Source organism: Natrix helvetica (assembly GCF_964273705.1).
Source record: "Natrix helvetica genome assembly, chromosome: 1".
In the NCBI taxonomy this organism is placed as follows: Eukaryota; Metazoa; Chordata; class Lepidosauria; order Squamata; family Natricidae; genus Natrix; species Natrix helvetica.
Window position 1 is genome coordinate 295244133 of NC_138548.1, and position 26681 is coordinate 295270813.

Sequence of the window (26681 nt, forward strand, 5' to 3'; positions counted from 1 at the left end):
TATTGGTTTATTACACAACTGGGACCTGCAACTTGGTCATAAACAATACAATTGCTAAGTGAAACTGCGCCTGTACTTATGATCGGATTTCAACTTTCCTTTGCTTTCCAGACTTGTGAAGGTTGCCTATGTGAGGTTGCAAAGTTATTTTTCCACCACCATGGCACTTCTGGTGGCTAAATGAGGCTTCTGCTAAATGAGAACTACCTGTAATTGAAAGTGAAAATGAAAGGACTTGACTCTTATAGTACTTCTGCAGCCTTCCAGGCAGGGAACTCTGTTCAAGCAATGTTTTAAACTAGTTTTCAGCTCCCACACTTTCCCAGCCTCCAGTTCTTCAATATAACTTCTCTGGTGGCTGCACTGTTCTGGTTGACCACTAGGTGTCACCTGCAAAACGCACAAGATCTAATGCTTTGCTGCCATCCACTTATCTATAGGGGGAACTGTTGTTGACCCATCATTTCAAAGACCAATAAGGTCAGACAATGGATAATATTATGGGAAAGGGGGAAAAAAGTAGTGCATGTAGTAACCAGTGAGTCATGCATGCTAAGAGAAGGAGACAGTGGTGTATACTGTTAGGTGAAACGGAAACTTCAGACAAGGAAACCTCCCATCACTATGTCCTTTGCATGATGAAGATGTATAGACAATTGCCCAGCATAAACCTGTGGATGATAAACCTTCATGGAAAGCATAATTCTTTACTGGCTTCGAGATTATGAAGCAGGTGCCGGGAGTTCATGCCTTAGATATCATTGTATGGTGAAGTGGTTAATTTCTTCACCACTAAGAACTCAAAAGCAGCAGAGGCTGTGTTGGCACATTATTTCCCCAATTTCTGATTTTTCCCCCCCAACACACTGAGTCATAAATGAACCGCAGGGCCTCTGTAAGGCTGAAATGTGATGTTTTGTTGTTCAGTGGGATGGAAGGCCAGAGTTGTGTTCTCTAATTGGCATTGTGATGAGGTTGACATCTTACATTTTTTTTCTGTCACAGGCAGCCCCTGGATCAAACTACACTTATTATGCTACCTCTCTGTTCCCATGTAAGGTTTCTCAATTTCAGAAGAGAACAAAATGTTCTTCCCCCCAGGGTTTAACTGTGTTTTATTACATATGCTACGTTGGCATAAATCATAGCTTTGTCACTTCATCGACAAGGTTTGCTTCACGTGCTAAGTTAAAAACAGACAAACCACAGTATGGCTTAGCAGGGTTTGTGAACCTGTTGTTTGATATCGGAAGATCTGAGTTCAGGGACAGGATTTTCTTCCTATTTTCCTAAAACTAGACAGCCACTTTAACTCGTACTACTGACTTATTAGCATATTAGCTGCTAACATTGTTAATCATTGTCTTACGCACAGCAAATTGTCTTTAAATGTACAGTTTTTCTTTTTAAAAAAGGACTTAAAAAACATGAATCAGAAACAAAGAGCCAACAAACAAAAAGTGAAATATTTGTAAACTGCCCTAAAATAAGGTTGACTTTGCTAGAATAAACCAAGCAGTGGGACATTTGATGCAATAAATATTCATAACATTAAATGAACAAGTGATATAGGAAGGAAGGAGTCCTAGGTGCTGTCTGAGCTTAATTTTTTGCAGGTGTTTCATTACCCAAACTAGATAACATCATCAGTGCTATTAATGATAATGATGATATCTAGTTTAGATAATGAAATGTCTGCAAGAAAACAAGGAAACTCAGGGAGCATCAAGGATCCTTCATGTCAAGTCCAACCCTGAGCTACAAATATTCTCGTTGGTAATATAGCAAATATTACTAAAACAGGGTGATTGAGAAATGTGACTTGGTTGTGGCAGTAAGAAAATTCAAATGGCATACTTTGCTTAACCGAAATACTACATAATACATTAAGTATTTAAGTATCATATAAAGTATATGGGAAATAATTCCTACTGGATAATTGAGGTGTTCATAATGGGGACTCTGTTATCTTCGAATTTCAAAATTTAAAACTTCCAAATAATAAATTAAAGGCAGCAAATCTATGAAGGGTTTCAGCAGCTCTATGATTAACTCAAATACTTTCCTACAGTTCCCCACCATCTTTCTCAGTAACTGGTCCCACTGTCAAACTGTTCTTTTTGTTAGAAACTTCTTCTACCATTCAAACACCCTATGCATCTTTTCATCACTATTCATGTACACATCATGTTACATATTGAACTAACAAGCAGCTGTGCTAGTTTGTAAAAGCAGAATAAGAGCTTTCCACACTTTAATTTATGATAGCACATTGTATAGCTTTAGCATTTGTTGAACTGGTGGGTAGTTCATGAAATCTTATGATATACAGTACACTTGTTAATCTAAAAGGTCCCATAAAACTCTTTTATTAAATTCAGAGAAGTAGCAGTATATGTGACACCAAATCCATAGGTTGTAAATACAGAAAATGCATCTGTGAATAGGAATTTATTCTGCATCTATTATGAGTTTTATTTTAATATTTATTACTCATTAAGAAATCTTTCACAATCTGGTGTTCTGCTGCCATCTGGTGGCAATGGTGTGTTGATTTTTTTTTTAGAGGTATCTGTTAAAAACATTTTGCCCCTGAATCACACATAATAACCCTTTCCAGAAGAAACCATAGATCCAAGAATGGGCTAGAAAGATATCCATGACACCATCACTGGATATGAACAATTTCACTGGATCTCAGTTTCATTTAATGTTACAGTTTATTTGCACCAGAGGTGGTATTTAGGCGAACCGGTAGTGGCGGGAGGCTCTGCCCACCTACCCACGCGTCATCACAGATGCTCTGCGCACGCGCAGAAGGGCCTTGCACGAGTGTGCACTTCCAGTTCCGACTCGGTAGCAAAGGTAAGAGGATTTCATGCCTCAGGTACACCTTACAGTGTGCAACTAAAAATATAAAAAGGGGCCAGTTTGGTGTAGTGGTTAACCTGTTGGTTAGAAACTGGGAGACTGGGAGTTCGAGTCCTACTTTAGGCATGGAAAAACTGGCTCAGTGACTTTGAGCCATCTCTCCTAGTCCAACTCACCTCACGGGGATGTTGTAGAGTAGGGGTGTCAAACTCAATCCATCGTGGGCCATACCAGGATTTTGTTTGCCATTGGTGGGTGGGCCAGGGTGGCCGTGGCCTGGTCATCATGGCCGACTGAGTGGGTGTGGGTGGGGTGGGCTGAGGCCATGGTGGCACAGGCCAGTCCCTTGCTATCTCTGGGACAGTCCCACAGGACAATTCTAGGCCTATTGTGGGCTGGATTCAGCCCGTGGGCTGCGTGTTTGACATGTCTGTTGTAGAGAAAAAAAGATGAGGAAGGAATATTGGTATGTTTGCCTCATCCCTCACTATCTACATATTTGCCACACCTTCTGTGCATTTGTTCAGTCCTTTATATGGAAAATCCTTTGAGAAGGAACCTGCTAAGCCACCAACCTACCTTCCCCCAATTAGTTAAGATTAAGAGAGATGGGAAAACTTAATACCTGTGGCACTCTGTTCAAAAAGTCAGCAGAGAAAATCAGCTATGGGAAAGAAGATTTGTTTAACACAGCCTCAGAATAAGGAGAAAATTGTAATTCAAGATTCAAGTAATACTTACAAGATGGCAGGTGGTCTATGTTCCAGTTCTAGATGCAATATCTGAAACTAACCCTGAAATGTTGGACTCTTCTGATACCTGTGTGCACCATGTCAGCCAGAAGCTCTTTTACCCAGAGAACTCCTTCCCCATGCATATATCTACTGTGGGGAGGAAATGTCCCCCAGAGAGAGAGACAGACAGTCAGACAGAGAGAGAGAGAGAAGGAGGACAAGAAACTGATTACGTCTACTCCCACCAGACACAGGAAGTAGTTTTGGAGTGTTCAGAACAAGGCAGGCAGCCCAGGTCACAACAGTCAGTAAGTCTGGGACGACAATATAAAAAGCCGGTCCTCCTCCTTACGGATCCACTTCATCAGCTTGTTGACAGCACTGACAGCTGCTGCTTTGGTACCCAGAGGGGTGAAGCACACATAGAGTTCAAAAGCACTGGTCACCTGGAAAAAGTTTAAGTTTCTATTACAATACGCAATCAGAGCGAAGCACTTCTTCTCATGTTACTTGTCTATGGAGATTCTCAGCCATCCGGGTCATGGCTGTCCCAAAGGTGCTTTTTCAAGAGGCAGCTGGACTGTCTGATTTTTCTCTGAAGATGTTAAAGAAGCTGAAGAAGCTTCTTGGATGAGAAGCGAAACGTCTTCAAAGAAAAACCCGAAAGTCCAGTTGCTTCTTGAAAGAGCGCCTTTGGGACTCTCACGTTACGGTTGACACGTAAAGCAAATTGCCTCTATTGTTTTCATTGCATACAGATCACTGTTGCCATGTTTCATTGGGCCATTTGCTCTAAGTGAAGAAGTGTGAAAGGTTTCAGTTGTACTAATACACTTCTATATCTCCCAGGTAATAAAGTTATCTGGGACTAGGCCCTGCTTTTACGACATTTTTTCTAGAAGCTGCAGTAATGAAACAAATCCTTACCCAGGCCAGGAGATTTTCATTGGATCCAGTATAATAGATGTTATTGAGAGGACGGGTGGAATTGTGAGCTCGGCTATGCAAGTACTGATACAATTCCAGGAGTCTTTCCTTTTCTTCTTCAGTGATGTAGGGAGCTTCAATCTCTGGGCTGGAAAAAACACACTTTCATTGAATAATGCTTTTTGTCATAAAGGTAAATTAAATAACCGGGTTTGGTTTTTTTGCCTAAGAGAGAAAATTTCTCATTTCGGCAGAGTTTACAGCCAGTGATTTTACCGAATAATGTTCCCTACTCCCAATTTTGGGATAAGCTACAATTAAAACAGAATCTTTCAATATTAGAGCTGAAATCTTATCAATATCAGATACTGTTGAGAATTGTGATCAGGACCTTGTTGAGACTTAGTAATTCTAGGGTCACTTATGTCTCCCAAAGCCTAAGGTAGAGAACCTGTCTAAAAGTTGTTGCCATTTTTAATTTTTTTGAAATGTCAGTACGGTTGTATTCATATGCTACATAATGACAAATTCTTGACATTCTATTATTTGTATACCTTACGAGTACTTGTATTGGAAATAAGGAAAGGAAAAAAAAAAGATAGTCTATCAATATTAGTTATCATTTAGCATACCGATGTCGTTATCTAGCATTAAAGTTATTTGACCTTTTCAATTCAAAGTCAAGGTTAACATGGGCAAGGGGGAAAAAATTAAAAATAACACATTGTAATTTGCATCAAGGGATTTGTTCTATAATAAAGATTTTGAACTTGTGTGCATTATTTGTGTACCCCAATTGGTGTTTTGATGTCGTAGAAGGAAATTAAATTCTCCCTGATCTTGCCTGGTTCTTTCTCCGGGTCTTTTTTTTTTTTTTTGCCTTTTCACCTCCGCCGCCATACAATATAAATCTCATACAGATGCTATGCCCCCCCAACCCCCCCAAGAATTTTCTCATTCAAATATTATACTATATACTTTACCCCCTCCCCTCCCCCATCTTAAAATAGATTACTCATTCACATATTATACCCCCTCACCTCCCAACAAACATAATATAAGTTTCTCTTAAAGTAACAATAGCCCATTGATCCCATCTTCTAAGTTAGTTGAACATATATAAATCATAATATAAATTTCTCTTAAAATAACAATATTTCATTAATCCCATCTTCTAGTTTAATTATGCATATATATTAACCCACCCTCCACCCTAACCCACCCCCACCTCAAGCCCCCCCCCCCCTGGCTTCCACTATACACCACTCTAACAATTCCAAGCAGCCCATGTATTATTTACTCGAATCATCTATCAGTCTAAACATTCTTACCTAAAGGCTACATAATAACTCCTAGTCTGGTATTTATTCTGTATATAATCAATCCATTTCTTTCTCCGGGTCTTATTAACTTCTTGTGTGAGCCTCATCACAACAAAGGTAAAGCACAGCCTGTGACCCAACAAACCTGGAGACTTCTTTGCATAAACTGGATATAGATATTTGTATACAGGTGGTCCATAGGTGGAACTAGAGTGTACTCTTTTCTGCCTGTAACTCTCTCTTTTTTTTCAATCCCAGAAGAGACGGCTAGACCGGAAGGACAGATCTGATAATTATCTCCCATGTCAGTTCAGAAAAAGGATTCTACAAAGAATGTTTTCAATACTTACCTATCTCCTGACAATTAATTTATAATTGTAATTTGGATTGGACTCTTGGGAATATAAAATGTCTCTTGAAAGGGTGATTAGACTGTTCAACTAGACAACAAACTCTATGGCAAAACTAGGTTCTTGGGTGATGCTTTTCCATAGGATTATGCAATGCCACTGTCTTTCTCATTTGTAGCACCATCTGACTACCCATCAGAGGTGGGTTGCTCCCGGTTTGGCCAGGTTCAGTAGTGGGATTTAGGCCTGGGTCGCAGAACTGGCAGCGACCCAGGCAGGCCACACCCTCAAACCAGTTCCCCGGTCTCTTCTGCCGTTGCCGGCATGTTTCTGCGCATGCGCAGAACAATTTTTAGTCTACTGCGCATGCATGAGCAACATGTGGCAAGTAGAGCAAAGCATGCGCGCAGTGAACCGGTACCAACCGGTACAGGAACCCACCCCTGCCACCCATGTTAACTTTTCATTGCTGTTCTCTGAAGCAGCTAGCTTATATAGTGGCATAAAGTATCCATGATTTGATGGCCATAAGGTTTTGAAATCTGGACAGCATAAAACATCAACAAATTATTAGCAGGATTGTTCAAATACTTATAACTCAAAAGACGGAGTTGGTTTTTGTTTCCTGGAGAGATATTGTGCGCGTCAATTTGTAATTTAATCTCTTTTATTAATTCAGTAGGAGCGTGATGACCTAAGGCTAAATATGGATACCATCCTCCTGAAATAGACTATCCAACACAGACTAAATTGAACCCATTGACGCAGTTTAAATCAATCCCATCTATCCTTACAGAGTACTAGAGAAAAGCTGGAAGATGGATGTTGCCCAGGATGGACTCTCACCTGGTAAAAAGTCCTGAACTCTTAGATTTGTAGATGAAATGTCGAAGGTCTGGAATTCCCACCTGGGAGACACTGTAGAAAGGCGTACGCACTGCTTCCAAGAGAGCATGAAGAATACCACGCTTCTTTAGGCGTTCTTGGAACTTTTGCTTGCAGTGAGATACAGTAAAGAAGTCCTCACGATCAGTAGAAATCAGGACAAGGCACAAGTCAACGTTTGGTTCCAAATAAGAAATGTGAGCATGGAAGAACCCATTGGAATTGAACTTAGGAAGGCATATTGGAGTCCAACCTTCTCCTTCTCTAAATGAGGAGGATGAGCTAATGAGATTAAAGAGTAAATGGAGATCAATTGGATGAAGGAATTGGTCCCTTTTCCTGACAAGTGATACCAATTGGTTTTTTGACAATAAGATGGCAAATACCAGGCTTTTAGCTTTGGCTTGTTGAAGGCAAGCACTCACCACATCCCTGACTCCGGCAGCCATAGGAAGGCAACGTGCCGCCCCCATGAGAAAACTGGGGTCTCTAGCCATCAGGTCTACCAAGTTGTCAGTTATACGCTCAGAGCCTGCTAACAGTCTCCTTAGATCATAGTTCTGCTTCTGTTGGAATATCCGGTTAAGCTGAGTCAATGTCAAAAGACTGACTATCTGGTAATAGATATAAAGGAGTTCTTGAGCAATTTCTTGCTCTGACTGTCGAGTCTGAGCCACTGCAACAAGCACCAGGGGACTCTTGCGCAGAAAGACCACCTTGTATCCATCTGGCAAAGAGTCAAAATGGAGAGGGAGAGAATGAGAGAAAGTGTGTCAATATTTTGAGCTACAGTGGTAACCCTAAGGCCTTTTTTGACAATAGTTTTTACTTCAGTGAGGGTTACTCTTGGGAATTGCCAATTTCTGATAATGATTGGTCTTTGCATGCAAGGGGTGTTTTATTAATCTCTACCTGCAATCTAAAATGGTACAAGCTGTAGGTTTAGTACTTCTGTGAGAAACAATGAGAATTAATTAAAATTATTCTTAGGTTTTGAAAGTTCTTACTTAAGAAGTTTTGATTAATTCTCTTCCACCTATAGGTGGGACACTAGCATCCATCTTAGCAATCTAATCATGTTCTTCTGTCTGAACATTGATTTTGATCAGTTTTATTATAAATTGACTTTGGATCTGCTCTTTACATTCTATTTTGCTAATCTAGGCTTTACCTGATGCTAAACTAAAGATGAAATAGCATATTATCAAATTATTAAACTTGTTAGGTTCAACCAAATTCCCCCCCCACCCATCTTAAATTACTTCTTTGTTAATTTTAATATATTTATTGTCCTACTGTTTTAATCTTTTATAATATTGTTTTATTGGGTTGCAAGCCGCCTAGAGTCACATGACGTGAGTACATTTAATAAATAGATAACTTACAGAAGCATTTTGAATTGTTATGTGTAAAAGTCAGGACTATGTCATCCTGATATCTCTGCAGAAGACTCTGCACTCTCATTTCTTTTGTCTTTCTCTCATACCACATTCTACTTTCTAACAGCCCTACTTTCTTGGGAGGAAGGGTGTGAATGAGTACCTGCATGAATTGATCTGATGGCATTCTTCTCTGCTTCTACAAAGGAGACCAAAGCCATCATTACTCCCATGGTAGTAGACAAAGCCTCTTCGCATCCATACCGCGAGTATATGGGCTTGCCTGCCTCACTTAGAACAAAGATATGCTTCTGATGTATGCGCCAGGCCTCCATGGTTATATCTTCTTCTTCTTTCCCTGATAGGACTGAATCGCGACGTGAACCTTGTGGCGAGAGTTCCAAATTGCCCTCACTGTTCTGCCTTATCTCTTCTTCCAGGTCCAGTGCTATACCAGTGAGTTGTGTGCTGAGTTCACTGAAATCCTTGCTGATCTCTTCCATCTTGAGCTCGTCACCTTGAGACTCTTCCCTTTCGCCTGGGCTCTTGGCTGCCGATTCTGTATTGTCTGTACCGGTTAGGTCCTCATATGACCTAGTATGAACAAATATGGCTCCCTCTTGGCCTGCCCCTGATAAACAATACCAGGATAAGTGGTCAGTTTTTCAGAACAGAACTAGACAACAGTTTAAGCTCTGACAAAGGCATCAGAAAAGAATGACTTGCAAACCTCCTCAATGCATCGCCCTACATAAAACGGTAAATAAATCATTTTCTTTAAACTAAATGCTAACATTTCTATTTTTGTGCTTTGTGTTAACTGAAAAACAAGGGGTTACATTTAAATATTAAAGGTTAGAAGATTACATTTATTGTAATGAATATTTCATACCACCCTTAAATCATAATGGGTGTTCTTCCTTTGAAAACAATGTAGAGCAGGAAAATCTTTTAATTTTCACATTTGAACGTGATAACTGTAATACCTGAGTTTAAAAGTTTTTAATTCTTATCCAGGAACTTGAAATTCATTGTCTGTCTTTCTTCCTTAAAGTAGCGCATGCATATTCTTTAGGTACATTTCATATATTAGTCAAAGAAGGCTGGATGTATTAAGTATTTTAAAGCAGTCAAAGAAAAACTGAACATTAAGTTCCCAATAATAATCTGAAATCGAGTTGAGAATCTCAGAGTGCAGAGTCCTAGATTCATAGGAATATGGGCCTTTAAGCCGAAACAGTGGTTTTCATTCTATGAAAATATATGGTTTGGGATTAATTATTCTCAGAGTCTGAAATCAGGATTATCTGCTCATGTATTATTTTGGGTGATTCCCCCTCCACCCCAGTGCCATGAAGATATGTTTGTTTTGCAGTCCGTCCCCCCCTCCCCCTCTTTGCATAATTTCTGCTTGGAAATGTTACTATTATTCTTCCGAATAAAACCCAGGAAAGTGACCACACTTTTTCGTATCAGCCTGAGACTAGGATTTTGGGCAGCAATTTAGTGGATTTTTAGAGTTGATCTAATCATACGTTTATAACGTTGCCATCTGCACTGGCTCCATCTATTTCTGGGCCCAATACAAAATGTTCACACATTTTGTTCAAAAATTTAAACTTAAACAGCTTGAGATCAGGCTATCTAAAGCAGCTTCTCCAGTAAGGCAGAGCAGGTAGCAAAGACTTTTTTTTTCTAATTTGAAAAAAAACCACCATCTTCTGAGAAATTCACCAGATATCTTTATTATTATAATGTTGACCCAGGTAAACCTATTACTTTCCGAGGCATTTAAATTATTGTTTTGGCATTTTTAATGTTAGTGTTTTGTTTAGTGTGACTATGTGCTACATTTAATATTTCTACACATTGTTCTGGTTACGGTGCTCTCTATGCAGGTTTTTACTTAGGAATGGTTCTCATGTGGAAAATAGGTCACTTGACTGGATTTTATAGGCAATAATAATTGCTGCTTTCTGGCTGTTCTTCTTAATAAACTACCACTGTATAGAAGTTCTTTCCTCTCACCCAAAAAAATATTCATTAAAAATATCAGAAAAAGAGGAAGAAGGTCTTACTATCATCTAAAATAGAACTGATTTTAATGCATACCCACACTCTCTCTGAATATATCATATAAAAAGAGTGAAAGGATTAACAGGAGAGAAAAGATTAAGAAAGAAGTTGCTAAATGGAGTTGATGAGATTATCAGAAAGGAAGATCTTTAAAAAAAATCAAAGACAATGTATGAAGCAGTGAATTGGCATGTTAGAAACAACAATGGTGTGTGACAATAGAAAGGTATGCTTAAGTATAGTGCATGGTTTTAGCATCAACTAGATTTACTTACATTACCTTTTCTTTATCTCATTCCTTAATTTCTTTGGCTCATTGTTTCTTACTTCTTTTCTTAGTTTGGCATGGGTCTATTTATCTCCCACCCCCAAAAATAATAACATGATTGTATACGTGTGTTGTGCGCAATAATAACATTATTCCACACAAAATGAGCATTATGTGTTTATTGTGACTCACCTGGTTCTGTTCCCTGGGTCAATCCTGGGGTTGGACTTTCTGACCTCTCAGACTGCTGTCCATCAGTCGGTGCCAAGGACCCATTTGGCACATCCTTCTTCTTATAAACATCCGCAGCCATTATTAGAAACTAGTGGAGTTCTGCAAGCAAACAAATCAAACCTACCAACTTTTATTTTCCTGATTTATTTATTTATTTACAGGACTTATGGGTCTGCCTATCTCATGTAATTCTGGGAAGTTCATAATAGTCCTTAAAATTTAGAGCTTTCCAGCTTGAATTAATAATCAAGTACATTTGAGTTTCATTGTAGCATACTAACTATAGAAGGGCACTGCCAGGGCAGAAACACTTTAGTATAATTAACCTTTTCAGGATAAGGAATATAAAACAGATCTATGAAACAGTCTGGTTACACAGAACGTTTCCCCATGTTAACTGATCTGCCTATCCAGTTGCTTGATTTCACATAAGACACTGAAGTAAATATAAGGTTTATAAACTAAATGTAAGAGCCATATTTGCATAATGTTCCATGTTAAAATGTGGCTGTCTAAATTTGCATTTCAATAAGTTATATGAATATAAGTAACAATTTGACCGAACACAGGTACGAACCTACCTTAGGACGTACCTTGTGGCATTAAGAGCAGCCAAACGTCGACATTGTGCCGCTCTTATTGCGTCCGCAGATAACCGCCCTGCCGCCCTGTTCCGGGTGACCCGCTCCCTTCTGTTTCAGAGGCCGCGGGAAGCCCCCCTACAGGGCAGGGCAGAGGAATTTGGGAAATATCTGCAGGATAAATTCGCTCAAATCCGGAGGGAATGGGTCCCTTTCAGTGGTCCAGTGGAGACGCCAGAGGCGAGTCTTGAGAGACCATTCTGGGAGGAGTTTGACTCAGTTGCCATCGAGGATTTGGACAGGTTACGTGGACGTCTGCGACCTACCACATGTTTATTGGACCCGTGTCCCTCCTGGCTTGTACTGGCATCCTGGGAGGTTACACGCGACTGGCTCCTGGGCTTAGTGAATGCTTCGTTGGGCGAGGGGTCTCTGCCGGCCGCCTTGAATAGAGGCGGTTGTGAGACCCTTACTCAAGAAGCCTTCCCTGGACCCAACGGAGCTAGCTAATTATCGTCCGGTCTCCAACCTTCCCTTCTTAGCGAAGGTTGTAGAGAGTGTGGTGGCCCAACAGTTTCCACGTCACCTGGAGGAGATTGATTATCTAGACGCGCGCCAGTCCGGCTTCCGACCCGGGCACAGCACGGAGACGGCCTTGGTCGCGTTGGTTGATGATCTCTGGAGGGCCAGAGATAGGGGTTGTTCCTCTATCCTGGTCCTATTAGATCTCTTGGCGGCTTTCGATACCATCGACCATGGTATCCTGTTGCGCCGGCTGGAGGGGTTGGGAGTTAGGGGCACCGTTTTACGGTGGTTCGGCTCCTACCTCTCCGGCCGGACGCAATGTGTGTTGGCAGGAGAGCAGAGATCGACCCTGAGCCCCCTCACTTGTGGGGTGCCACATGGGTCGGTTCTCTCGCCACTCCTGTTCAACACATATATGAAACCGCTGGGCGAGATCATCCGTGGCTTTGGGGTGGGATACCATCTGTATGCTGATGACACTCAGCTATACATTTCCACCCCGAACCACCCCAACGAGGCCGTCGAAGTGATGTCCCGGTGCTTGGAAGCCGTACGGGTCTGGATGGGTGACAACCGACTCAAACTCAACCCCTCCAAGACGGAGTGGCTGTGGCTTCCGGCTCCCCGGTTCAACCAGTTACTTCCATCTCTGGCCATCGGGGGCGAGCAACTGGCCCCCATGGAGCGGGTGCGCAATTTGGGCGTCCTCCTGGATGCCCGGCTGTCCATGGATGACCATGTAACAGCCGTGGCAAGGGGGGCGTTCCACCAGGTTCGCCTGGTGCGCCAATTGCGCCCCTTATTGGACCGGGATGCCTTACGCACAGTCACCCATGCACTGGTGACGTCTCGCCTGGACTACTGCAATGCTCTCTACATGGGGCTTCCCTTGAGATGCACTCGGAGACTGCAGTTGGTCCAGAATGCGGCCGCGCGGGTGATTATGGGGAGGACTAGGTACTCCCATGTAACACCTCTCCTGCGCGAGCTGCACTGGCTTCCTGTGGTCTACCGGGTGCATTTCAAGGTTTTGATTACGATCTTCAAAGCGCTCCATGGCACAGGACCTAGTTACCTGCGGGATCGCATCCTGCCCCATACATCCCTACGACCAATCCGCTCACACAGAGAGGGACTTCTCCGGGTGCCGTCCGCTAAACAGTGTCGGGGGGCGACACCCAGAAGTAGGGCCTTCTCTGTGATGGGCCCAGCCCTGTGGAATGACCTCCCCCTTGACATCAGGATTACTTCCGATCTCTGCTCCTTCCGTGTAAAGCTCAAGACCCACCTTTTTCAATTATCTGGCCTGGCTCAACCGTAATTTATCCTTTCCTCCTGACAGTCCTTTTAAATTTGTAATTTTATTATGGGGTATTTTTAATGGTTAATTTTATTATTATTATTGTGATATATGTAATTGTTACCTCCTCCGTGTATGTATATGTATGTGTATGTGTATGTTTATATGTATTTATGTATGTTTTTATTGTACGCCACCCCGAGTCCCTTGTGGAGAGGGAGCGGCTAACAAATTAAATTATTATTATTATTATTATTATTATTATTATTATTATTATTATTATTATTATTATTATTATTATTATTATTATTATTATTATTATTATTATTATTATCTTCTTTAATGTCTTCTTTAATGCTTTCTGCTCCAAGTGTGAGAGGGTTGGCACAATATCCAGGAACAAACTGAGCAGCCCAATGATTTTTAGATGAAATGTCCTTCCTTTTTCCTCCCTCTGACCATTAGAAAGTAATGATGAAAAGTCCCTTAGCAAAATTTTATAAACTTAACTAAGCAAGTCCTTGAATCCAACACATTTTCAAAAACCTGAGTGATTAATTCTGGTCAGACAGTCAACATGATTGGTTAAGATGATCAGCTGTATTGTAAGATATTGATCTAAACCAGTGGTTCTCAACCATCCCAATGCCGTGACCCTTTAATACAGTTACACATGTTGTGGTGACCCCCCCCCCACCATAAAATTGGTGTCTCGGTTCCTAAGACCATCGAAAATATGTGTTTTCCGATGGTCTTAGGCGACTCCTGTGAAAGGGTCGTTCGACCCCCAAAGGGGTCCCGACCCATAGCTTGAGAACCACTGATCTAAACAATATTGTTGTACATACTCCAACAAAAGTTTGGAAGAAATGCTTTGGATTTAGAAGAAACACAGGACCTTTCTGCCATTTCCTGAAAGATAGGGAAATTGCTTCAGCCTTTTGGTCATCTTAAGTGGTCTCCTCTAAATCTTCTCTAGCTCCACTATATCTTTTTTTGAAGTGCAGCGACTGGAACGGCACACAATTTTCCACCAATGGTCACACCATAGATTTATATTATGTTATAATGTAATAATTACAATATTGACGCCTCTACTTTCAATGCCGTTTCTTATTACTCCTAACTTGCTGTTGGCCTCTTTTTACAGCAGATGCACATTGCATTGACACCTTTGTAGAATTGTTCACCGTTACTTCAAGAAAATTAATTAAAGCACTCATATGTGGGGACTAGCATAAAAAATGTGCCAGCTTTAAGAGAGAGTGCAGTGTTTGTTCGGGGTCTAACACACTTCTGAAATATTTTTGAATTCCCATATAGGAACATTAAGCAACCTGATTCTCCTGACCTATTTTAGAGTTTTATCCATATTAGCTCTAGCCGGAATGGCCTATGGAAGAGAGTTACAGTATAATAATAAAACTATTTGTGGGCCACAGATAACATCTCTTGCATGTAGCACATGACTAATTTGGCAGAGCTGTTTCTCACTTGCAAGCATCTGTTTCCTAATACTGTACTTTACTCAACCAACGGATAAGAAGGACTTTTTTCCCCTCCCAAATGAGGTAAAGATTGTTATAGCCATTATTGTTAAAAAGCTTGGATACTTTTGAAGATTAGCATTTGTTTAGAATTGTTTTCTAGGAAAATTTAATCCTTTTTATAATACCTCAACAGATTTTCATTCCTTTTCTCTCCTTTTCTGTCCAGCTACTTCTTTTCCTGACCTCATCTTTTTTAATTCAGTTTTGTTCTCCCATTTTTTCCCCAATTACCTCTTTCCTTCACACCTTCTCCATACTGTTTGCTATTTTCTTGGTTGCTGTGTTTGGGAAAGGGAAATATATATGCATGTCCTTGTGTGTTTTCTATGGCCGAGAGACAGTAGTTAATATGCGCTACAGTATCTATACCTCCTTATTTCAGAAAATTGTCTTTCAGATCTTTTACTTTCTCTGTGTGGTTTGTATAATTTATTTTTACGTTTTTTTAATTCTAATGATGATTACGTTGTCATTTTTATAATGATTGTTTTAGCAATAATGTTGCTATTGCTATTGGCTGTTGTATGCCATTCAAAGTCGCTTTTTGTGAGAATGCTGTCATTTAAATGTGAGAAGTAAATAAATTTTAAATCCTTATGAACTTTTTTTAGATTTGCCCCCTTTTCAGGTTTGTCTTTTATTTTTTCCAAGAAAACACGGTGACCATAATTTATGCAGATGGGAAAATCATTTGGTAATTAATCTCATTTGGTAAAAGAGATACCAATTTACTGGCAATTCTTTCTAAGTAGTTATTATTACAACTAATTTTAATACCGCATTTTTGTACATCACACACGCAAAAGGACACACATAAGAACATAGAAACACAAAAATCTGCAAACACATATACAAGGATATCAGTTGAACATATTTATCAAGTGGAGAGTCTCTGGGATTGTAACTGTAATTCAATAACTTGTGGTTAGTAAAGCTCCTTTTTCATTTTCTCAAGGTCAACTGGTACCTTATCTAGAAATTACTAATTACTAAGGAATGAAGTCCAGGAGCTAGCCTGGACTTCATTCCTACCTTCATCGTTCAGATTTTTGCTTCCCTCTTGACTTCTAGCGTGTATTTGCTTTTGAGGGTTCAGAGTTAACCCATTTATATTCTTGATGCCATGCATCTTTATAGAAATGGAGTACCAGGTAAATAGCTCCTACACAGTTCTTTGTAGGGAGTTAGTTCCATGGACTGGTAAAGACTGTTGTATGAAGAACAGAAATAAAATTCATTTATAAGACCAAATCTGGAGCTCTATTTAAACTGGTGTTGAACTTCTTTTGAAATGTCATTTGAGTTTACAAATGAGAAAGAATTAAGGCAACCATATCAGGGCAGCAAAGTACTGGGCACTTGTCCAGCAAAACACTGGGCAAGCACTAAATGGTAGCAAGGAAATGTAGATAATTCTAATTTTGCTATCATGTAGTACTTGTTTAGATTTTGGCAACCCAGATACTGTATAGTAGCTGAAAAAAAATTCCCTGAATTACAGAATTTTCCCCCCAGTTGAGTTGGAGTCCCCAATTAGACTCTGCTACCATTCTCGGTTCTGTACCTAAAAGAAATTCAATTCTTTCTGTTAAACACGAATAGGCATCCATGTATCCCTAAGAATATGAACTGGTGCAAATTCTTCTTTCACCCTGAGTTTGCACTTTATACCAAAGCTGGTTACAGAGTTAAATTTGGAGGGGGGGGGGGTGCCAATTAAATGTTATTCTATAAATATTTCAAAATAATATTATTATATGTCTGGAAATGAAAAAGGATCCTGAAAACCAGTCAGTTGCTTGGTAATTTAGATTATTTGAACATAGACAACTAAACTGCAGATTTCTCTTACATGAATTATTTTGCGTTTTTGTACGATTTCTCCCTCCTAAATGATACTGTGAGTTCAAATTAATAAAGAGTTTGGGCATGTGTATTGATGCCAACTCTCTTCCCTTTCCTTCCAACATGTGTTATCATAGCTATCACTCTTGGAGAAAAATCTATTGGAGCACATCAATAATAACTCAAACCTGTTTAATTTTCAGACTCTGGCAAATGGCTCAGATCTCGTAAGAGATGGATTTGCATGAAATTCAGTTAAGCTGCACTTCATTGTCATCTGCCACAACAGCTAAGTTTCAGTTGCTAGGACAGTGCTGAGAATATTTGCAAAACTGAAGACAACTATCAACAGGCCTAAATTCCGTATATTTCTTCCTGTTTACACTTTCATTTCAGGAATATAAAGGGTACTTACAGTTTTGACAGGAACAGGCTGTCGACAGAGAAAACGTCAGTGAAAGTCTGCTTCTCCGACTGTGGATGAAATCTGAGCAGAAGGGGAAGGACGTAAAGCTCTCGGGGAAGTGGAGGAGGAGTTCAGTCAGCAGAGATCCTTAGGAAAATCTGCCATTGGAGTCCAGAGCATGGCTTTCAATCTCGCCAGCTGATTCTATCTTCTCCAGCTCCAGCCAGGAAAGTACTGTGCACTATCTACTTCTCCTTTTTCAAAGGTCACTTTCTCAATGCCACAGATCCCAGTGCATCTTGGGGATTGTAGTCCACAATTCTGTAGTTTGCTTTTTGACAGACAAAAGTGAGTTTCGGTTCTAATGAAGAAGTAAGAATGATCTACATCTGCCAACATTTGAAACGTAGATTTAGACTATTCAGAACTTAGTGATCTCTTCAGTAATGGTGAAAATATAATAAAAATTGATATGGTATTAAACATGCGATAAATATATAATTTCTAATTTTAAAGGAACACTGAGAGGTCAGGATCTTTATCCCCATGTTATAGACAAAGGCAAGTTAAAAATGTAATACCACTTTTTATTTTGATGTTTTGAGCACCACATGCACATTTTCTTAAAGAGATTTTTTCTGGGGTTGCTTCCAAAGAAGATATTCTTTAGATACTAAAGAGGAATTATTAGCCTCGCACCAGTTAAAAGAAATATAATTGTGATCTTCTGGGTCAGTTTAAAAGGGAACATAAGACAAGCATCATCCTTTATTACAATTAAGCAGCTGAATTTAAAATGTCCACGCTCTATTTTTGTTTGTTCTATATCCTACTACTTGGTTTGCTATATGGCAAAGGATATTATTTTAGTATTTTAAAACATTCTAGGATAAGGCAAGCCTCTTGTGAATTTTCTCATACCAAGTCCGTGTCACCAGATATTATCTGTATATTTATGGAGATGAACAGTAATTGCTTATGGTATTTGTTATATGGCTTACTCAAACAAGAAAATAATCAGTTAATGAGTTTCAGTTTGAAAATAATGCTTTCCTCAAGGCATATTAGAATGAACTGTAGTTAGCAAATGTCAACTGACATAAATATAGGCTGTACAGAGAATAAAAGTACATAAAATGGAAAAAAATCTGCTAAAAATAGAGACACAAGTAATATAAACATTTGTGTTTATTCTCTAGCTAAGATATTGTCAAAAGTGGGTTGGTAACAATTAAGGTAAAATATAAAGTGTGCCCAAATTTAATAGAATTTTGGCCACTTTCTTTGGTGTTTCATTATTTTAACTTTATCTGTAATGTTTTCTAATGTGGCAGTTGAAAAGATCATATTAATCACACCTCAATTGCTGAGTTATCTAAAGTTTTCCAATGATGGGCAATTATTAGGTTAGCTGCTAAAATTGAATAGAAAATAAGTTCCTTATTTTTCAACTTGAATTTTGGTCCCATAAATAAGTGACTCTAACTTTGGGCAGCATTTAATTCTTTGTTCAGTGATAAAGCTGAACAAAGTCTGACAGTTCTCAGCTGCCTTCGGAGTCAGACAACAGTGAGGCAGAGGAACAGCTGTAGCCTGTTCCAGTGTGTGCATGAACAGAGCTGCCAAAAGAAAAGAACAGCTAAGAAATCAGGGACGAATTAGGAGTAAAGCCACAGGTGGATGGTGAATGGCCCCTCCCATAGGAAGTAAAAGGGGAGCAAAAGGGAAGTGGGCTTTTGCAGGAAACAATTTGTTCATTCATTCATTTCAGGAATATGAAGATCTGTCCGTGAATCTCATAGACTCTGCCAAGTCTTCCCTTGCACAGCACTGTGTTTGGAAAATATTTACATGGCAGCTTTCCAAGCTAGATAAGATCTGTGGTCATAAATTCACCTTTGAAAGTCTGTTTACCAGGCCTTTGCTGAATGTGAATGAGAGGAATTCACATTTGTTTAATAAAAGGAGTTTTGTCAGGACCAGGAATCTGCTTTGTGCTTTTGGGGAAAGCCTAGGTCAGAACAATAACATACATATCTAATAATCCTATTTTCCTCACAACAAATTGACTGCTAATCATAATTCATATCAGTGGTGGGTTCCTGCTGGATCGCACCGGATCGCGCGCTCCCTTTCGGCGCTAAACCCGGAAGTACGGTCTTGCCCCGCCCCTGGCGACGCGACGACGCTTGCCTGAGCTCCACCAGCTCGGCTGGGAACGGAGACGTTTCCTCAGCGGAGCGGAGCGCCTGAAAGGGACGCAGGCTCAGCCTGCCAGGCTGCCACCACTCCACTGAAGACATTGCTGAGCAGAGAAACGTCTCCGTTCCCAGCCGAGCTGGTGGAGCGCAGGCAAGCGTCGTCGCGTCGCCAGGGGCGGGGCAAGACCGTACTTCCGGGTTTAGCGCCGAAAGGGAGCGCGCGATCCGGGTTTAGCGCCGAAAGGGAGCGTGCGCGATCCGGTGCGATCCGGCAGGAACCCACCACTGATTCATATCCTTCTGAAGCATATGCTCTTGGATTCTTCTCCTGGTTCCTGGTTCCATTTGCTTCCTATCTTCAAAAAGGAAAAACGTGGATTTTCCCCCCACTTTCCACCAGGAAACAATAGACCAATCAGTCTGACATCAATGCCTGAGAAGATCTTGGAAAAGATAATCAAACAATGGATCTGTGATCTGAAAGCAAACAAAACTATTACTAAAATTCAAGATAGGTTTGTGAAAAATAGTCCATACCAAACAAATATTACTGCTTCTTTGACAATATTATTAAATGCTGTAGACATAACATATTTGGATTTCAGTAAGGCATTGATTAAGTAGAACACAACCTACAGTATTTTTCGGAGTATAAGACGCACCTTTTTCCCTCAAAAAAGAGGATGAAAATCTGGGTGTGTCTTATACACTGAATACAGCATTTTCTTTGCCTCCTAAAACCCCGCCCCTTCACCAAAATGGCCGTGGATAGCTTGTAAGAGTCTTTCAGAAAGCTTCTGGGGGCTGGGAAGAGCAGAAATGAGCAAAAAATGGTCTGTTTTTTGCTCAATTTTGCCCCCTCCAGCCCCCAAGAGTACTCTATAAGCTTCTTAATGCCCTTTCTTTTTTGACAAAAACATTTTCGCAAAAAACGGGCCAATTTGGGAGGTTTGCAGAGTGCAAAAACTTTTTTTTAACAAATTTGCCTCTTCAAAACCTTGGTGTGTCTTATACTCCGGAAAATATGATACTTCTTGGTAAGATAGAAAAATGTGGGATAGACAGCATTATGACCAGATGGATTTGTAACTGGCTGACAAACTGCACTCAATATGTAGTCTTAATGGAACTACATCTATATATAGAGAAATATGCAGTGGGGTACTCCAAGGCTCTGTCTTAGGCCCTGTATGCCTCAATATCTTCATAAACAATTTAGGTGATGGATAGAAGGGGAATTCATCAAATTTGCAGATGGCACCAAGCTAGGGGGAATAGCTAACTTCTTTAGAAGCTAGGCTCAAGATTCAGAAAGTTCTTGACAGACTTGAACATTGGGTCCTATTCAACAAAATGCAATTCAGTGGTGAGAAAGGTAAGGTTTTACATTTAGGCAAGAAAAATCAAATCTACAGGTATAGAATAGGTGGCACCTGGCTGACAGCAGTAATTGTGAGAGGAATCTAAGAGTCGTAGTGGGCAACTTTTTAAGCATGAGCCAGCACTGTGCTGCAGCTACCAAAAAACCCAATGCAGTCCCAGGCTGATTCAACAGAGAAATAATATCAAGATCACATGAAGTATTAGTACTGCTATATACTGCTTTGGTAAGCCCACACTTGGGATACTGTGTTCAGCTTTGGCCACCATGATACAAAAATAAAATGTTGAGACTAAAAAAAGAGTGTAGGGAAGAGCAACAAAGATGATTATGTGTCTGAGACAAAAATATTTGATTAAATGGTTGCAGAACTGGGTATATCTAATCCAGTGACGTGCGGTGAGGTTTATGGCTGGTGAGGCACTGACACAGTGGTGGGTTTCAAATATTTTTAGACTTGTGGACTTCATCTCCCAGAATTCCACAGCCAGGCATGCTCAGTTCCAATTTGAAATGACAGCATTTGTTTTTCTCCTTTGCGAAATAAGTTTCCTTTTTTCTTTTTCTTTTTCTTCTTCCTTCCTCTCCTTCCTCCCTCTCTCCCTTCCTCCCCCTCTCTCAAATACACACACACACACACACACACACACACTGGATTGGACTATCTCTCCTACCCCCTTCCCTCTCTCACTCACTCTCAAACACACACACACACACACAAAAGTTGGATTGGATATCTTTTCCAGTGGCTTGAAAGCAGCTCCTCTGCCACCCCTCCCCCATTCCCCTGCTGCCTTCCCCAAACACCTCCACTGGCTCTTTGCCTGGCTTCCGTGGATGACTCTGCTTAACTGTTAAAAAAAGCCTCTAAAAAGCGCCCTCTACTATGAGGCATGAGAACTACGTGCCTCTCCTATGTCAGGAATTTTTAGGCTTTTAACCCTTGCTTAACTCTGCTCGAGTGATCATAAAACCCCTAAAGTCAGACTAGATGAGGCATGCAGTTCTCCTCCCTCATAGTAGAGGGTGCTTTTTTAGAGGCTTTTTTTAACAGTTAAGCAGAGTCATCCACGATGAGGCAGCAACTAGCTCAGCTTTTTCCTTTTACATTTTCCTTTTCATGATGAGAGCGGTGAGGCTGTGCCTCACTTGCCTTACCTGACTGCACATCACTTGTCTAATGCAACAAAGAAAAGGACTGGAGGGAACACACAATAGCAGTCCTCCAATATATGAGGCTGTCACAAATAAGAGGGAGGGAGCAACCTATTCTCCAAAGCACCTGAGTGCAGGATAAGATGTAAACGATGGAAAGTTATCAAAGAGAGCTGCAACACGGAACTAAGGATAAATCTCCTGACAGTGAGAATAATTAACCAGTGGAATTGCTTGCCTTCAGACATTGTAGGTTTTTGTAACTGCAAGTTTTTTTTTAGATTTTTTTAATTAAAATTTTCAATAAATTTTACAATTATCACCCCTTCCCTCTTCCCGCCCTCCCTCCCCCCGACCTCCCAGAGCAAAGTACAGGGTATACACATTTAACAACCATACGCTAAGATAAGCTAACTAATTTTAACCTATTACTATACTTGTGCTTTAACTCCCCCTTTATTAAACTAGTTTTGAATAAATTGTAATGTCCTTTATGCCTTCATTCATACGCTAACTGAATTTTTTTAGTCCGGTATTTATTTTGAATATAGTCAATCCATCTTGTCCAATCCAGCTTGTACTTCTCATCGGAATGATCTTTCAAATACGCTGAAATTTTGGCCATCTCTGCTAAGTTTGCTACTTTTAATGTCCATTCTTGGATGGTAGGCAACTCTTCCTTCTTCCAGTATTGCGCCACCAACAATCTTGCTGCAGTCGTTAGGTTCAAAATCAGATTAGTCTCTATAACAGTACAGTCTGAAACTATACCTAACATGAACAACTGGGGTGGAAATTTTATCCTCTTTTTCAACATATTTTGAATAACCCACCATATTTTTATCCAAAATGCTTTAACTTTTTAACAAGTCCACCAGATATGGTAATACGTGGCATTAACACAATCACATCTCCAACATTTAGATTGTAGGTTCGGATACATACAGGCTAGCCTTTTTGGATCTAAATGCCATCTGTACAACATCTTATATACATTCTCTCTCAAGTTCTGAGCTTGTGTAAATTTTACATTTCTTACCCAAATCTCTTCCCGTTTCCATCATTATTGGTTCCTCGAAATTTTGTGCCCATTTTATCATACAATCTTTAACTAATTCTGTTTCTGAGTCTATTTCTATCAATACATTATACAGCCTTTTTATATCCATTGGACCCTGATCCCTAATTTGTTTTATCAAGTTATCCTCACTTTGGATAATACCGAGTTTCTGGTCCATTTTCCATCTAGCCTGTAACTGACCATACTGGAACCAAGTTTGGATTATCCTTTTGTCTCTTAATACATTCAGAGATTTCAACTGTGGCACACCTCTATCCATACTAAGGAGTTCTGCATATGTAGTTAAATCTTGTTTTTGTTCTATACTTATATTCTCTATAGCACGTCTAGGCACTCCCCACATAGGTATTTTGTTGTGTAACCTATATTGATATTTTTTCCAAACACGCAATAAGGCATTCCTTAAAATATGACTTTTAAAGATCTTATCAACCTTCTTATCATATATTAGGTAAGCATGCCAGCCATATAGCAAATCATAACCCTCAATATTCAATATTCTATCTTCTGTTAGGTTGATCCAGTCGCTAATTGTTGCTAAAACTGCTACTTCATAGTATAATTTTAAGTTGGGCATTTTTAAGCCTCCTCTTTCACGTATATCTTGCATTATTTTAAGTTTTACCCTCAGTTTCTTTCCTGCCCAAACAAAGTTGTTAATATCTTTCTGCCATTCTTCCAAATTTGCGTCTTTTTAAAGTATTGGTATCATTTGAAAAAGAAATAGAAACTTAGGCAAGACATTCATTTTAACTGCTGCTATCCTTCCCAGCAAAGACAATTGTAATTTTTTCCATTTATTCAATTCTCCCTGTATTTTATGCCATAATAGTTCATAGTTATACTTATATAATTTCCCATTTAAAGTTGTAATACAAATTCCTAAGTATTTAACCTTTTTTACTATCTCACATCCTGTTACTCTTTCTAATTCTTTTTTTGTTTTCGTAGTCATATTTTTAGCTATCATCTTTGTCTTCCCTAGCTTTACTTTGAACCCAGATACTTGACCATATTGGTTAATTATATTCATTAGACCTATAATTGATTCCCCGGGCTGAGTTAAAATTACAACCAAGTCATCCGCAAATGCTCTCACTCTATATTCGTAGTGCCTAATCTTAATTCCTTGTAGTTCATCAGACCCGTGTATTCTATTCAATAACAATTCCAGAGTTAAAATAAACAATAATGGAGATAAGGGACACCCCTGTCTTGTACCTTTTTCAATCTTGAAAGATTCTGTTAAACCTCCATTAACTATAATTTGTGCTGTCTGTTTCTGGTATATTGCTTTAATAGACTGCATGAAATACTCTCCGAACTGCATCCTTTGTAATGTTTTTATTAAAAATTGCCAATTAACTTGATCGAATGCTTTCTCTGCATCTAGGAATAGAAGCACTGCAAGTTTTTAAGAAGAGTTTGGACAGCCATTTGTCCAGAATGGTGTAACGGCCTCTGGTTTGGTATGGGGTTAGAGTAGAAGACCTTCAAGGTCCCTTCCAACTCTGTTATTCTATATTCTAGTAAGATATGATAGCCTTAGCCTATCCTTATGACGTGTTGCCCTTAAATAAATCTAAATTTTGTTTTAATTACAAAATAACCTATTTCAGTAGACATTGCTTAAATCAGATTTTTGTCCTTAGGAATGCTCACACACAGAGATTGCAATATTTATTTATTTATTTCATTTAAAACATTTATGGTTAATTTATCTTTCAGACAATTTGGGTGCCTCCTAATCAAAGTTTTTTAAAAAGGATGCAAAGCCATTTTAAAAACTAGTTAAATATATAAAACACTACTAGTTATAAAATAAGACATATTTAAATGGATGGTTGAACAAGGCAGTGGCTGGATTTACACGTGTCCATTAGAATAACAACATAGTTAAATGTGCATAACATGCTAAATAAAAATCAAACAAATTGCAAATATGATTATTGTAAGAGATATTTAAAAAAGGCAAGGTGTGGTGGAAATGTGATGGTTTCCGTTATACTTTGGGGCCCAAAGTATTGGTACTCTTGTTCTAGAAGGTGGAATTGCAGTTGTTTTTCTTGTTATACTGTACTCTTTCTCAAGCAATTTTAAAATGAAATATTTTAATGACATACCAATATCTGCCACTGAGAATGGTATCTGAGTTAATGCAACACATTGAACCATCCACTCCAACCAACAGTGGAGTCTAGCTTAAGTTTGAAGATAGTGATGAATTTTGATGAATCACTTCATAATAGTATGTGAGACACCCTAGACATACTAGATATAATTCCTGATGCCATTTTGTTCTCAGGATTTGATGTTTTAATACAATGCAGCCCACATTTATATTTATTTCGTCAAGCATGAATTAGATAAGAGATATAATTATAAACATGATTATGAATACATGAAATGAATACGAATACAAGGGAATATTAGGATGGGGACAGCTGGTGCACTTTAATATTTTTAATATTAATAATAAATATCATTATGAATATTTAATATTCATGATGTTTGCAATGGTAGGCGTGGATAAATTATATATTCAGGGATGAGATCTTTTGAAAATATTAGTCGAAGTTCAGTACATCAGATTAAGAGAGGCGATTACTGTAGTTTCCTATTCTCAAATTTTTCCCGATATAATTACTAGATCTTTGATGTCACTCCACGCATAATATAATGCAAAATTACATTAGGAGTCGATTTAAAAGGCAGAAGGAAAACACTTAATACAAAACACCCTCAGGGGCCACCCAAACGCGTCCCCTTAGGTAATGACCGCAGCCCGCCTTAATTTTACGCGGGTCTCTCAGGCGCAACCCAAGCCGCGCCCGCAAGACGTAGGCGCCACGCATCACGTGGCTGGATGTACCGGAACTTCCGGTTTCATCTCGCTCGGCGCTGCGGCTCTGCTGCGGCTCTGCTGAAGGCCCCGAGAGTGGCGGTGGATTGAGTCTGCCTGGTGGGCATTTATTCCTCCTCGTGATCCCCGCGCGCGCGGGTGGAGGTGGGGGGAAGTGGAGGAAAAGCCAGGCGGCGACGTCCTTAGCCGTTGCTCATCGCCTGCGTCGGAGCGTCGCCCGCTCTGGAGGTGGGGAGGGGCGTCGGCGGGGGAATTGTGGGGGGGTGGGGGGGAGGATTGGCCTGGGAGATGCGATACGCGGGAGACGCGCTCGGCACTGACAGGGCCGCGGCCAGGTCTCCCTCACGTTCAGCCGTGACGCCTCGGAACAAATAGAGAGGCGGCTGGCGGTTTTGCTTTGTTTTCCGAAGGTGAATTAGATAAAGGGCCTAGAAAAAAATAGTTTGGCAAGAGAGGGTGTCGCTTCTTGAAAACGAACCGTGTCTCTCGCGGTTACCTGAGGGGTTGGAATCGACAAGAGCGCATCTTGAAAGCCTCTTTCTCTTCGGTTAACAGCGTCGGCAGAGGTCTTTCCCTGATTACCTAGAGAACCGCTGCTGCTATTACAGGGCCCAGATGTTACACCTCTGATCTGTGTTTTAGGCTAGGTTAGTCCTTCTGCGGTTGAGGAGCATTGCAGTTTGAATAGGAGCAGTCAGTAATTTGAGGTAATGGTGCAGAAAGCGGAAACGGTTTTTCTCCTGTAGG

General features: G+C 40.0%; 2 protein-coding genes across 7 annotated transcripts in view; one reads left to right on the forward strand and one right to left on the reverse strand.

Moving 5' to 3' along the window:
• MON1A (MON1 homolog A, secretory trafficking associated) lies at nucleotides 1–26510 on the reverse strand. Of its 3 annotated transcripts, none has more exons than XM_081937924.1 (7): nucleotides 26431–26510; nucleotides 17263–17642; nucleotides 11005–11145; nucleotides 8632–9099; nucleotides 7051–7816; nucleotides 4533–4680; nucleotides 1–4051 (listed from the first exon to the last, which is right to left on the reverse strand). In XM_081937924.1, exons 3-7 carry the CDS (start codon nucleotides 11123–11125, stop codon nucleotides 3911–3913), a joined length of 1644 nt encoding a protein of 547 aa, XP_081794050.1. In that variant the 5' UTR covers nucleotides 11126–11145; nucleotides 17263–17642; nucleotides 26431–26510; the 3' UTR covers nucleotides 1–3910. The 3 variants fall into 3 exon arrangements, with proteins under 3 accessions (XP_081794050.1, XP_081794051.1, XP_081794052.1); XM_081937925.1 differs by having other exon boundaries at nucleotides 26413–26480; XM_081937926.1 differs by lacking the exon at nucleotides 26431–26510 and having other exon boundaries at nucleotides 11005–11166; nucleotides 17263–17748.
• Nucleotides 25903–26681, forward strand: part of RBM6 (RNA binding motif protein 6) — an 80565-nt gene continuing 79786 nt past the window's right edge. For 2 of the 4 annotated variants that reach the window (XM_081937920.1, XM_081937923.1), the window contains exon 1: nucleotides 25903–26033. The gene's annotated coding sequence lies outside the window, so the exon portion shown is untranslated. Of the gene's footprint in view, nucleotides 26163–26510; nucleotides 26642–26681 lie in introns of those variants that run through there. The other 2 variants (XM_081937921.1, XM_081937922.1) reach the window with 2 other exon arrangements.

What these genes read in the sequence shown, in the direction of transcription:
- MON1A (XM_081937924.1), bottom strand. Translation starts at nt 11,125, where the DNA reads ATGGCTGCGGATGTTTATAAGAAGAAGGATGTGCCAAATGGGTCCTTG. An exon ending in GACCCAGGGAACAGAACCAG is followed by an intron (nt 9,100 to 11,004) that starts GTGAGTCACAAT and finishes ATTGTTTATCAG; the next exon opens with GGGCAGGCCAAGAGGGAGCC. An exon ending in CATCAGATCAATTCATGCAG is followed by an intron (nt 7,817 to 8,631) that starts GTACTCATTCAC and finishes ACTCTTTGCCAG; the next exon opens with ATGGATACAAGGTGGTCTTT.